Genomic DNA, 14,155 nt, shown 5'->3' on the forward strand with positions numbered 1-14,155 from the left:
TCTTTCATTATTCCAAATCTGCTCTGCATTCTGAGTGCCTGTCTGACCTCAGCAGGGACAAGGTGACCGTTACTGGGGTGTAGCAGATTGGCGGCATGGATGTGTGAAATCAGGCTGTGTGATGGTGAACGTGGTCGCGTCCAGGGCCATATGGTCCTACCTGTGTGTGTGGGAGTGAATAATGGTTCTGTTGCATGTGAGAGTTCTCTCACATGCCGCTTTTACAATGTATGTGTGTGTGACACCTGTTGTGTCTGTCTCTGTGCTTTAGCAGATCCATATGACACCTCTTCAGGGTCTCTGCAGCTTATCTCCATCAAGCCAATCACGGCTCCGCCCACCTACTCACACCCGGCCTCCTCAGACCGGAGTCAGGATTCGGCCATCCACAATGGAGAGGTGAACTACAGATGATGATTTTATGCATGAATATGAAGTAGAATGTTTTAGGAATGTTGGAAAATGTAATGTGTTAACACATTAAGGTGATGCATTTTAAGGTAATTTTTTCCAGTTTGCAATGAATAACTACTGGTTTGATCATCCACTGTATTTATGTCTGAATAAATAATAACGACATTAAAAATGCATTGTGTTAGCTTTGTCAACATTATTTACACTAAAAAATACCAGCAGTGTTCAATCAAAGTCCCAAAATATTAAGTTAATTTATCACCAAGAAAAATACTGTTGTAAAAATGCATCTCATTATACAGTGACTTTGACATCAGTAATTATGGCCAATAAACAAGAAAATATTTAAGGTATATTTTATCGATTTACATACTATACATGTCCACATATTGCACTACAACGATTATTAGAAAAAAAGAAGCTTAAACTTTTTAAAAAGATGTCCTCAGGTTATACTTAATGACACAGAATTAAATATAATAAATCATTTTTTTATTGTATTATCTTTTTTGTTTTATTATATTATCTATACGGGGCAATGGCAGCCTAGCAGTTAAAGAAGTGGCCACGTAATCAGAAGGTTGCCGGTTCGAATCCAGATCCGGCAAGGTACCACTGAGGTGCCGCTGAGCAAAGCACCATCCCCACCCACTGCTCCCCGGGCTCCTGTCATGGCTGCCCACTGCTCACTTAGGGTGATGGGTTAAATGCAGAGGACACATTTCACTGTGTGCACCGTGTGCTGTGCCGCTGTGTATCACAATGTCAATCACTTCACTTAAAAACTTTTTAAAATAAAATATAAACAATAAAATGAACAAGAAGCATGAACTCAAGCTCAATTCAAGCATTGGAATATTAAAGAGTTGATGGAGAAGTGTTTAACATATGATTATTAAATTTCAATATAATCCAATATTTTCACTAGTGCTCTTTTAATTAAATCAGAATTTGTACCACTCTATTAAAATGACTAAATCAAACAAATCCTTGTACTGTACAGATAGGACCAGCACACATGGTTTCTCCTCTGGACTCCCCTGCAGGTGAGCCTCGCGCTGAAGCAGAAGTCGGATATTGAGCACTACAGGAACAAGCTGCGGCTGAAGGCGAAGCGGAAGGGTTACTACGACTTCCCGCAGAGTGAAGGCACCAGCAGCTTCAAGGCTGTGAGCCAGAGGCGTGTCCATGAGAGGGCTCTACACGACCACCCTCGCGCCCCGGAGACCGACGAGGAAAAGGCCTCCACATATGTTAAGTCCCGCAGAAGGTGAGTGTGTCACTGAGTATAAAATGTGTGTGTGTACATACATGTGTGCCCCTTACTGTTTGCTTTCACACTTTCCCTGAGATTCAATCAGTTGCTCCTGTATCCATTAACGGATTGCCAGATGCCCGTTATCCCAGTGCTTGCTGGTCAAAGTCGGAAAAGTCGCCGCTTTTTGCTACTGAATATAAACCCATAAAAATTTTTTTTGGATGAACACTTGAATATGTTGAAGTCTTTGTAATGTCCTTCATCAAAAATAAATTGGTTTTGTGTCAAGCCTGTTCTTCTTCTAACACTGCTCAAAGCAGTGTCCTCTGTTGTGCCAAAAATCTCTTGCTGAGTTTATTGTCATGACGTTTTGAGGGCACTGGCTTTTGTTTAGTTTAGTAATTTTCTTTAAATTTTATTATTGTTGGCTCTTGTTGATTTTTGGCCTGATTGACATGGCCTGCATCCCTGTCATAGCTTGATAAGAGGATTTTGACTTGCTTTGCTAAATTGCTTGTGGACTGGTTCACCACATTGCTTTGATCCAGATGCTGTTGTCTGGGGTTACTGGGGCTCTAACTTGGTTTTTAAAATCTAATCTCCTAGCTCTACCAGAGAGGGGGTTGTTTTTACCTAATATCCTTAATCATGTGTGAATGATTGCCTTTGTTCTGCAAATGGAACAATTTGCAGGCCATCAGTTCATAGACAGACATGTCCCAATCTGCTTCCATCTTTCGGCCATGCTCAACTTTCTTATAGTGTGAAGGATGTCCCAACTCATAAAAAACAAGGCGCTTTGCTAGCGATTTTTGACAGTTCTTCTGACTTCTTCTGTTGACTCTCCATCACATGTATATGTTTCTAGTTGGCTGTGAGGGCACTAGCACTAGATTTACTGAGTTTTTATTTTCTGGTGAGAGTCTCGATGTGTTTGTCAGTAGCTGTATTTTACAACATGCTGGACCTGGTGGTGGCAAATTCCTACATTCTGTTCAAGGTATGTACAGGGTGGGAAGGCAAAAGAAGATTCTTTTTGAGTCTTCTAGCCAATTTATGCAACAAAAGGCAATGGAGACAAGAGTGGAAGGCAGGTCAGTCAGTGTGTGGGATATTTTGTATAGATATGGCAGACTTTTGTGAAACCTTCCATGTCATACACAGCGGTTTGGCCTGCCTTTGGTTTGAGCTATTCTGAGTAAAAAAATGCAAATGTGCCCGGCCTCACAGGTTCTTCAGGTAATAGGGGGATGGGGAGTGACACATTCCAATGGGCCACTGATTTACAAATGAATGGGAGCCAATTGTCGATGATTGAGTTCTTAGTTTCAAATAAAGGGGCCATTTGGCCTACCTCTGGTAGGGCTGAGGGGCTCAGAAAAACCTGGGAGTTCTAGTGTTAATTGGACCTTTCTTCAGAGAGCCCAGAAGAGCTTTGAGAACTTTCCCTCTTTGCTGTGGGCGCTCACCGTTCTGTAATTATTGAACACAACTGATCTACAGTATGATAATCTTCTACATTTCATTAAGATGTGGACAAAAAAGATACTGAAATGTTATCATTAGGTTTGGCTTCACCTTCTGTCCATCTGCTGAAATGATGAAACTGGCACAGAGTTCTGAGCAATCCTGATCCACACAATCCTTTTTGAACTCTAAATTAAGCTCTTTGTAAGTGATTTTTGTGGTTCCCGGTGTTGGACAGAACACAAAAGTATTATCAAGTACTAATTACAGATACATGAAAAAGCCCTAGAATAAAAGTCCTGAAGACACAAAGACAATTATCCTTCGGTGCGAGTGAATACTCTGTGCTGCTTAATCACCTTTCAGAACAAATTCACAGTAATTATTTATAAATTAGCATATGTAAGAAATACAATGACGTATAGATAGGAAGTGGGTAAAGATTGGAGGGTCATAAAAATGGTAGAGGGTTAAAATATCTTGGCTGATGCTTAAGATATTTAAGAGTTCAAACGCACAGGGAGTTCTAATCTGATTTCCACACGCTCTCCATCTGCTGGTTGAGCCAGATATAGCTGGTGTCCTCGAGCAATACAGGAAGGATGCCATAAAGTCGTGGTCACCAATTGTGGTCCACTTGACACATTCAATTTTTAGCAGAGTTGAATGAAAATGCAAGCACACACAAACATAAAACCATAATAAGGACATGGTCCCAACAATACAGAACAAATATGAACACTCAGTACAGTATTCAAAAGATTATGTAAAGCAAAAGAGAGAGGAAGCATCTGTGTCCCATTACTTTGTATGAAATGTACACTCACACTATTTAGTTAATCAGTCTGAAATCCCCATTACATATTTCATTTACTTATAGCCTTCATAACTGTTGGTAGGCATGTGATAATGCAGAATACAGAAGCTGCATCCAGATTTGGTGGATATACAATACAATTCATAGTTTTGATGCATTCAGTGAGAATCTACCAATGTAAATGGTCATGAAAATAAAGAAAATGAGAAGGTGTGTCCAAACTTTTGGCCTGTACTGTATATATCATCATGCAGTCTGTGTTTTCAGGGCCATCAGACACTGGCTGCTATTAGCAGTATTGCAATTCAGTAGGTAAAAAATGGTATGAATGGATTGACAAACTCTAACTCTGTTTTGTGAAGGCTTACTGCCACCACCCCCTTCCCCCTTTAGGGCGAAATGGTGTACCGTAAACAAATTAAGTGACTTATTAAATGTTGCCTACTTTTTTTATTTTCATTCCTCGGAAACATAAACATATATATTTTATGGATTTTCATCTACTATACATGTCCACATATTGCACTACAATGATTATTAGAAAAAAAAAAAGCTTAAAGTTTTTTTAAATGATGTCCTTAGGTTATGCTTAATGACACAGCATGAATTGAATTAAACTGGCATAATTTGTAGTCATGAATTATTAAACATACTATAATCTGCACATCTTTTGCTCCTGGGCCTGAGGTTAAGTAGTAGGGAGACAGTCTGGGCAGTTTGATCTCGAGTGCACATTGCGTCTGGATTAAAAAAAATAAATCCCTGTAGGGCACAATAACTTAACTGGTTAACTGGTTAACAGGGCAGTACAGTGTTAAAAGAACAGCGTCTCTCCTCCTTTTGGCCCTTCTCTAACTAAAGTGAGGAACATTGATGATTGTCCACATACTTTGGAACTGTCTTCATACCCAGAGGCCTTGTCAGTGGCTCACTGTCTAATACTTTTAAAAGACACACGATTCCAAACATGTGTAGCGTGTTCCAAACTTATCCCTATGCAATTTTGAACGGTCTTCCGGAGGGCCTGTCCACACTGAGAGTTTGGTCACCAAACTTTTGGACACATATTCATTGCATCATTAGATGGTGTTCCTGGAAATGTCTCTCATCTTGTAGCATGACGTTTAGTCCTGTGCTGATTAATTTTGAACGCGTGCGTTCATCGATGATGCCCTGGTGTGGATATGTTGCTGTTCCTTCTGCTTGCAGGAACTCCCAGGGGAGACACCCAGAGTATCGCAGCAGGCAATCTCTGAACAGCCCCAGCCCTGGAGGAACGGAGATGGACCTGCTGGTCATGAGAGAGAGGCCCAGGAAGGGCATCCGCAACAGCGGCTATGATGTGAGTTTAGAAATTTGGAATGGATTTCCTAATTATGATCATGGGTGCCAGAGCCAATTATACTGTCATTCATATGTTTGATGAAAAAGAAAACAACCCTGACATCACAGAGCTGCTTTGGTTAAATTGTATTTAACCGGTGTACCTTTGGGTATTTTGGGCTTGAATTCTGAAAAACAGACGCAGAGGAAAAATTCCAAATGTTACATCATCCATTTCTGATCATGCACTGAATCGTAAGTGGTTTCAGGTTTGACTCATTATGCATTTACAGCATCTCATGGCTCCCTCTTGCAATAATTCTTTCTCTTAGGCTGTAACCATGGGAACCAAGCTGGGCGCTTTCAAATACGATGCCAATACACGTGAGAAGAAACCAGAAACTAAGCTACAGATGCACCCGACATCTGTGGCCACACGCAACAATGAATCAATAAATCAGTTGATTTTGGCAACTGATTATTTAGATCTGTCAGCATTAAATTAATCTGAATCACAATTAGAATCATGTTTATTGGCCAAACAAGGAATATGTTTTTTTGAAAGTGAAGTAATTGTCATTGTGATACACTGCAGCACAGCACATGGTGCACGGTGCATCACCTTGTTGAGCAGTGGGCAGCCACGAAAGGCACCTGGGGAGCAGTGTGTGGGGATGGTACCTTGCTATGTGGCACCTTCCACTGCCATTATTTTCAACATAATTTCAATATTTATACTATACATTGTACTGTATAGGTTGAAAGACATGCAAATTGCCTTAGTGTGTTATATAGTGTAAACGAGGGTGTAAAGGACTGCCATTTTCACAGTTATCTGAGAGCACAACATTACATACATGCCAGAAAGTGCCAGTTATGCAGCTGCCTTATGGCTCACAAGGAAAGTGAGAAAACAGGCCACAACAGTGCTCACATTCTGGACCCTGACTCAAGCTGCTGCAGCAGTAACATCGCTTCACCGGCCTGCCTGTTGGTGCCGCCACGTATGGAGATGGACCAGATAACATGCTCTGCCCGGCTCTACTGGCCATACAGTGTGAACCGATAGCTGCTGCTGCTGAGGATCTTGAGCTCGAAGTGCCCGTGGAAGGACTGGTTTTTGAGGCGGAATATACAGGCCTCCTGTGGCTTCGCCCCACTCGCACAGGAACTAGGGCACAAGTTGGTGACAGGGAGGGGGGTGGGGGGCTGCAAAGGGTAAAAAAGTTAGTTATAATCCCAGCCATCCAGCCTACTGCAAATAAACATCCTCTTACTTGAATCAACAACTTATATCAAAAACTTATGACTTACAGTACCTTTGAAAGGCCAAATTTGGCCCTGATGTTGTAAACACACAGAAATACCAAAATGCTGAATTCCATCTGTGATGTAAATACTACACAATTTAATTTGCTGGATAAAATATGAAAGTGACAGTGATTAATTGTCACATGTGACAGTAAAATGCATTTCTCGGTTTCTGCATTTAACCCATCTCCTGAGAGAGCAGTGGGCAGCCATGACAGGCGCCCGGGGAATGGTGTGTGTGGATGGTGCTTTGCTCACTGGCACCTCAATGGCATGTTAGCGGTATGAGATTTGAACCGGCAACCTTCTGATTATGGGTTTGCTTCCTTAGCCGCTAGGCCAACACTGCCCCCTGTATAGAAAATACAAGCATTCTGAATGAAAAGAAATAAGTACAAAATAGGTACATATATTAAAATGTATAAATAACGTGTATACACCTTTGATTTTTTGTTAGACTGAACCTGAACTCACTGAAGAGACCAATGTAGATCGGCTGCTGAGCCACCGTAGCTACGGCTACAGCCGACGTGCCAAAGGTCAGTCAGAGACCTCCACCCTGAGCTCACAGCCCTCCATCGATGAGGTCCGGCAGCAGATGCATCTCCTGCTGGAAGAAGCCTTCAGCCTGGCATCAGCCGGACACTCCACTGCCAGACGGCATCACCACCATCACATGGGGCCTTACAGCCCTGGGCCACCCATCCCCTACTCGGAGGTGGTGACCAGTGCTCCAGGTACCATGAGCCGTGGCCCGGGGGCGGTCCAGTGGGTCCCAGCATATGGGCCGGAGTTGTACCAGTGCAGTCTACCCAAGCCCGTGAGTGCCAGCATCCTTCATTTGAGAAGTATAGGGACTTTACAAAATATATAATTCACAAAATTAAATGCCATTCTATTTATTGTAAATAATTTTTAGCATGATTTTATTGCATTTTAATTCATGAAACACAGTCAATTATGCCTTTCTCCAGGCATTCAGGTTCACACAGCTTCCTGACATGGCTTTGGGCTCTCCTCCTCCTCCTGTTCCCCCAAGGACAGGACCCCCTCCAGGCGCTTCACTGAGACGGTAGGCCGATTTTTTGAAAATTGCATCTCACAGTGCCACCTCCACACACCTCAGTAATGAACACATGAACCTTAATGCAAATGTAAATTGTCCATTAATCATAGCTGGTAAGCATACATGCTTTAAATGCCACACCCAATTTTTTTTAATCCTGCACCAGTGTAAGGAATTGCATGCCAATGCCTGTTCAGTGGCACTACTGTGGGGTTGGGGGGGGGGTCATTGCTATTTCTTTCAACTCTGTGCACTGCCTGCCATCTAGTGGCAAATTTCAGTAAAGGCAGGATACACTTTTTTTTGCCTACTTCCGTAGCTCCTCTTCTGACCTTGGCCCCAAGACCCGGAGTGTAGAGTCATCTGTCCGTGATGTGCAGAGTCAGCACGACAGCGCCCCCTACGCTCCAGTCAGCAGAGCAGCTTTGCCCTCAGTCACCACAGAGCAGCCCATGCCCAACCACTCAGGTGATCGTAAGCACCGAATAACTATCACATCCCTTCCTGTCTCAGCAACTGCACTGGATTTAAACACAAATAAAGTGTTAAAGACATGATATCATGCATTCTGAATTTGCAGTATTTATATCTTTTGACTGATAGCAAACAAACATATTTATTTATTTGTAAAGTACTGTATTGTGTTATTGTGTGGATTTATACTGTATGGGTGTTAGTAGCCTATTGGGTAACACACTTGCCTATGAACAAGAACCCACTTAGTACCAATGTGTCATTTAACCCTGAGGGTCCCTAGGGGTCTGTCCTTGTAACTACCGACTGTATGTAGCTCTGGAAAAGGGAACCCCCCACGCCCCTAAATGCCACAATAGTTTTGCACTTGTCTGTATGTCTATAGAACGTTTAGGTCCCTATTTTAAAGTTCTTAAACCTTAAATCTTATTTCAAGGGGGTTAAGCAGTGTTAGATTGATGACCGTTCCATCCAAAAAGTGCCCAGGAACACACAAAACCGCCAAAATGTTAAACTGCCATACCTGGCATGTGATCTTGCAGTAAGTGAGATAAGGTAGTGTTGTATCTTCTGCAAGGGGAAAAATACAAGTTGGGACAGAGTGTAAAATATATAAAAACAGAATGCAATGTTTTGCCATTAATAAACCCACAATAGATTCACAATAGAAAAAATGAGCTAATTTTCAATTAAATTACACCAACAAAAAGGGGACAGAGCAATAAACAATAAGTGGTAAATGTACTGCACTATTGTAAAAACATAACCTTTATTGATATTTTTGTGCAGAAGCCTTCCAGATCAATGTTTGTTCAATATCTGCAGAAAGTAAAAATAGCATTTGCATTTCTTGATAGATATGTTGTGGCTGTCAGAACTTTGAATCAGATTAATAGCTTGCAATAAAAATAATAATTATCCACCCCTGCAGGAAACCCAATTACCGCAGTCTACGCCATCCCTGCAAGCAGGCCTGCATACACAGGCTACTTCCTGTCTACCCCCCCCTCCTCGTACCACAGTCCCTCCTGGATGTCTTACCCACCGGAGCCGGAGGACGTCCCCCCACAGTGGGCTGACTCCGTAAGGCTTCCATCCTCACATCTCACATATGCAGATCAGGCTCCACAATCCTGCACCAGTTGGGCTCCAGGTCTTTGTAAATTGAAAATTCATCGTATTGTTAATCTAACCCCAAATTGTTCAGCATGTCCCTCCCACTACAATGAATGTGGACACTTTAATTAACACTTTTTTCATTAAAGGCCATGTCCTAACAGGAGCAGGATTGGTGGCTCACTCTCAGTGCATTTGTTACACGTCCCTCCCCTCTCTGGTGAGCTGGGAGCCGGGGTGGGGAGGGCGGGCATTGCTTGTCTGTCGGATGTTTCAGTATCCATGTGACCTGCCCTCTGCACAAGACTCCTTGTCTGTTTGGAATGTACTTCTTATCCCTGTTTGTGTCTGCCTGTTTCAATCAGATGCCTTCACGCAGTGTCTTTTTACAGAACCAGTGTCATTTAGAAACCATTTGCTGAACAGAATTTTTCGGCGGAGTTGCGTGGACACAGCAAAACGCCGGGGTAGTTGAGCACATTTCTTTAAATGAACACATTCCTCCATGTACTTCCTCCTTTTTTTGTGTTCCCTTTGATATTTTCCTGAGTGTGTCTGTTGTTGCCATGACATGCTGTTCTGACTTCACGTGTAACCCATTGCAGAGTTCAAACGCTCCGTTTGAATTGAAGGTCACAGATGTTTAAGTTGTAGTGCTAGAGAAGTTGAGTTCCCCCCTCATCTTTGGTTTTTATTGTACGTCTTTTGCCTTGTGTGCTTGTGTATTGTTTCCCTTTTCAGTCATCTGAATGTTGTTTGAACATACAGTACAAAAATTGAGACACAAAAGAAAACATTTAAAACATCACCACACTGTGCATAATGTTTGAGATGTTGGGTGGCGGACGAACTCTTGTTACACCTCGCACCTGCTTCTCTTTCAGGTGCCGTTGCCAGGTTACGTCGAGGCCTTTCCACACCCCCGCTACCCTCAGGGCAGCCCTCTCCTCCGGCACTACAGCCAAGCCACGTCAGCACGGGCAGGTCTGGAGCACGGACCGTCCCCATCTGCGGCCTCCCAGCAGAGTTTATCTGAGCCGCCGGACGTCCCTGGCCACGATGTCCCTCTCAGCAGCCTATCCACCTCTGCCCTGGTCAAAGCCATACGTGAAGAGGTGGCCAAGCTGGCCAAGAAGCAGACGGACATGTTTGAGTTCCAGGTCTAGAGCTCTGCTATACTCGCCAGGAGCCTGAATCAAACTCCTGAAACAGGAGGACATGACCAGTGCATCACAGACATGAGACTCTTCTTTCTGACGTTTGTCAAGTTCAATGCCACCATATTTGGGAGAGACTGATACATTTTTTTTTTTTTCTTGCCCTGTTGAATTTCTCTGTATGCTCATTTTCCTGCTAGTGGAATGTGAACGTGTTCTGTCCCAAGCCTGAGAGCCACCCATGGCTGCCTTCTACGTGTGCTTTTCTGGTTTCTCTGTAATATAGCATTAGACGTTCATAAATATGATGTTCGATAATGGAACAGTACAGTTCAGCGAGTGAGAGCTACAGCTTTTAATCAAAACATAAAAATACACATTCACAGAGGTGCCCTCCCTCTCTTAACTTCCAACGACTGATCCCTGTTGTGCACGTTCATTAGATCTAATTTACACATATTAACATCATTTCCATTTGCTTTCACACACTTCATTATATTGAGTTATTACACCTTAGTTTATGGACTTTGTTGTAAATAAGACGAGAAAGAATAAATAAAATGATCTGGAGGTTTTCTGCATAAAAAATTCTGCATCATAATGGATTTTCTGCCATCATGGACAATGATTATCATGATTATACAGTGTGTTAGGTGTGTTATTTTTTAAAATCTTTTTTATTTTAACTAAACTCTTGCAATCCATTATGTCTTCTTAAGCAGTTAAAAATGTAAACCTAGTGCATGCTTATTTTTCATCCAATATCCTAATCATCATCATCATGATCATTATTATTTCAACTAAATCGAACAGTGAATGTGTTAAAGAGTTTTTTTAAAGATTGTACTGACAAGTATCAAAAATCTGTTTAAATGCACTTTAACTGATAAGCGCAAATTCATCTTCCTAATGTTACTGGAAGAGACTAGAAGACTTGCAGTCCTCTGTTCCCCTGTCAGAACATTTTGATTCAATCATTTGCTTAGACTGGAGGATCAGACATGGAGTAAAGAGGAGTAACAAGGTCGACATGTGACAGTTCTGGAAGCGCAGAACAGGGGACCTAAAGGAAATGGACTGAAGGGACACAAAAGCAATAATGAGGTTTATGCAGAGACTCTTTTTTCACACTCCAGCACGCCACATGCTGTGTCCTATTGAAGCAAAACAAAACAATAATGGACATGTTTCCTAATGACTGTTTATGGACAGGCCTGCTTACAGGAGCATTTATGATTTATCATTCCATTATCCTCAAGAACAGGCTGTAGACTTTTATTAGATTTTATTACAAAGCCGCCTGTCTTTTTTGATCTCTTCGGTCTCCAGTTGCCCGCGTTCTGGAGTTTATGTGTAAATATGAAACAAAAACATGGATTTGCTTCACGCTCTGCCATCCAGCATTCGCTGACCCAATGCAACCTCCATCCATTTTAGAAACTCATTGGAGGTGACACTGATAGCCACTGTTGTCAGGCCTTGTAAATGAATGAATTTCTGCTAGGAGTAAAGATTTTGACCAGCTATGTTTGTTTACAGCAGTATTTAGTGTGTGTGTGTGTGTGTGTGTGTGTGAGTATGGGTGGAAGATGCATGTGTGATTGTGATATTCTAATTCTGATCCATTCATTTTACAACACAAATGCAAAAAAAAAAAAATACTGACAAGTGAATAAAATGTCAAGAATAATAAATAAATTCTGATCATTGTTTGCCCCCGATAATTCACAGATTCAGTGTTGCTGTAAGCAGTTTAGAAACAGCACAAAAAAAAAAACTTATTACACAGAGTAACTATATGACAAAGGAGCGTCTGGGCCTGTTCATTTACATTTACAGCATTTATCAGACAACTTTATCCAGAAAAAAAATTATAATCAGTAGTTACAGGGACGGTCCCCTGTTGCCTGAAAACATCCGCTCAGATGGTGTTGAAGTGGCAGGAATGCAGCGGTAAGAAGTGATGTGATTGTGAAACAGTGCAGCACACGATGATACTGCGAAATGTGTCCTCTGCTTTTAGCCGTCACCCTTGGCACCTGGGGAGCAGTGTGTGGGAACGGTGCTTTGCTCAGTGGCACCTTGGCATCACACATGGTCTGTTTTAGACCGTGCAAAAAAAAAAAAGCACACGTAATGCTTGACTGTGTTGAGCATGTGCGCAAACCAGGCGACAGGCGTCAAAACGCTGTTGAAAGCAGTGCTTTTTTCATAAAAACGTGTTTTTATACTAAAACCATGCATTAAAATGCAGCTGAATTATGACCTTCCATATGTATCTTTCCTCTACCTCGTTTTTTTTCCCTCTACCTCTGCTCGTCTATGAGGGGCAGTGGCGGCCAGTGTTGGGAAGGTTACTTTTAATATGTATTCCACTACTGATTACAGAATACATATCCGAAAATGTAGTTTGTAACGTATTCCGTTAAGTTACTCAATGTGAGTAACGTATTCTGAATAGCAGCACGACTAATCTTCAACCTTCCCAAATTCTCCCACACCACCCCTCTGCTACGTTCCCTCCACTGGCTCCCAGTAGCTGCACGCATCAGGTTCAAAATACTGATGCTGGCCTACAAAGCCAAACATGGCCAAACCATCCTACCTCACAGCCCTTATTACACCTCGCACTGCACCTCGTATACTCCGAGCCTCCAGTACTGCTCGCCTGGTCCCTCCATCTCTGAAGGTAAAAGGAAGACATTCATCTAGACTCTTCTCCGTCTTGGCCCCTCGGTGGTGGAATGAACTTCCCATCGAGGTCAGAACAGCTCAGTCACTGAGCACCTTCAAACTACAGCTCAAGACCTTCCTCTTTAAAGAATATTTAGATTAAGTTGTAATTTTCTTGTTGTCGAACTTGTGTACAGAATCTACAACAGAGTGAATAAAATAGATGTTTTCATAGTTGGGATCCTAGTGAACCGGAATTGATCTCTTCATCGATGGTAACTTGAAAGCACATTGTAAGTCGCTCTGGATAAGGGCGTCTGCCAAATGCCGTAAATGTAAATGAATACTTTGGATTACTTAACATATTGTCATGCTTTTTACAACTACATGAATGTAGCAATCACAAATAATAAAAAAGCCCTGTTTTTCATTAACCATTTCTTTATGTGTAAAGCTGAAAAGTGGAAGATACAACATAAAATATACCATTGTAAAGTATTTACTGTTTTGGTCACCAACATATTCCATCGCTTAGTTAAAAATAAAAAGTAGCCTTGCAAAAGGGAAAAAAATCAGCATTTTCAATGACCCTCTTCCTGATTAGGACAAAAAAGGTCATATATAAAACAATATAAAATTAAAAATATACTTTTTGGGCATTTACTGTCAATATTATTCTTCCACAAATAATAAAAAAAAACACTAAAGACCCAATATACAAATGAGATATTCAAACTTGATGTGACAATGACAAAATGCACTTTAAACTTTGCCACCAGATATAACTTTAAAAACAAGACAATATATGTTTTAATGCAACCCATTTAACATAGCCATTTAACAAAGGCAACAAGACCCATCTAAGTTGTCAGTGCTGAACGGTTTGGTTGAAAAACGTAAATCCCCCCAAAAATGAGTTTAGAAAATAATGAGGTTACAAGCTTTATCAGTGAACAATACCAAGATATTTCTAGCAACCTACCTACATCTGTTCCACTTAGTCTACAGTCCAGTAAAGGCGGTTGTAACGCAGCAAGACGCAGCACCTGTTCAAAGGGTTTGTCTGTCATGTGGTTACG

General features: G+C 41.7%; 1 protein-coding gene across 6 annotated transcripts in view; it reads left to right on the forward strand.

Annotated features, from left to right (window-relative positions):
- Positions 1-12,211, forward strand: part of kiaa1549lb (KIAA1549-like b) — a 49,620-nt gene extending 37,409 nt beyond the window's left edge. For 3 of the 6 annotated variants that reach the window (XM_028956518.1, XM_028956520.1, XM_028956521.1), the window contains 8 exons: positions 272-399; positions 1,461-1,684; positions 5,166-5,298; positions 7,048-7,410; positions 7,565-7,662; positions 7,976-8,124; positions 9,062-9,213; positions 10,131-12,211. In XM_028956518.1, coding sequence (XP_028812351.1) covers positions 272-399; positions 1,461-1,684; positions 5,166-5,298; positions 7,048-7,410; positions 7,565-7,662; positions 7,976-8,124; positions 9,062-9,213; positions 10,131-10,412 — 1,529 coding nt within the window. In that variant the 3' untranslated portion in view covers positions 10,413-12,211. Of the gene's footprint in view, positions 1-271; positions 400-1,460; positions 1,685-5,165; positions 5,299-7,047; positions 7,411-7,564; positions 7,663-7,975; positions 8,125-9,061; positions 9,214-9,638; positions 9,714-10,130 lie in introns of all 6 variants that reach the window. The other 3 variants (XM_028956522.1, XM_028956523.1, XM_028956519.1) reach the window with 3 other exon arrangements.
- Positions 12,212-14,155: the final 1,944 nt, after the last annotated feature.

The sequence above is a fragment of the Denticeps clupeoides genome, chromosome 16 (assembly GCF_900700375.1).
Source record: "Denticeps clupeoides chromosome 16, fDenClu1.1, whole genome shotgun sequence".
NCBI lineage: Eukaryota > Metazoa > Chordata > Actinopteri > Clupeiformes > Denticipitidae > Denticeps > Denticeps clupeoides.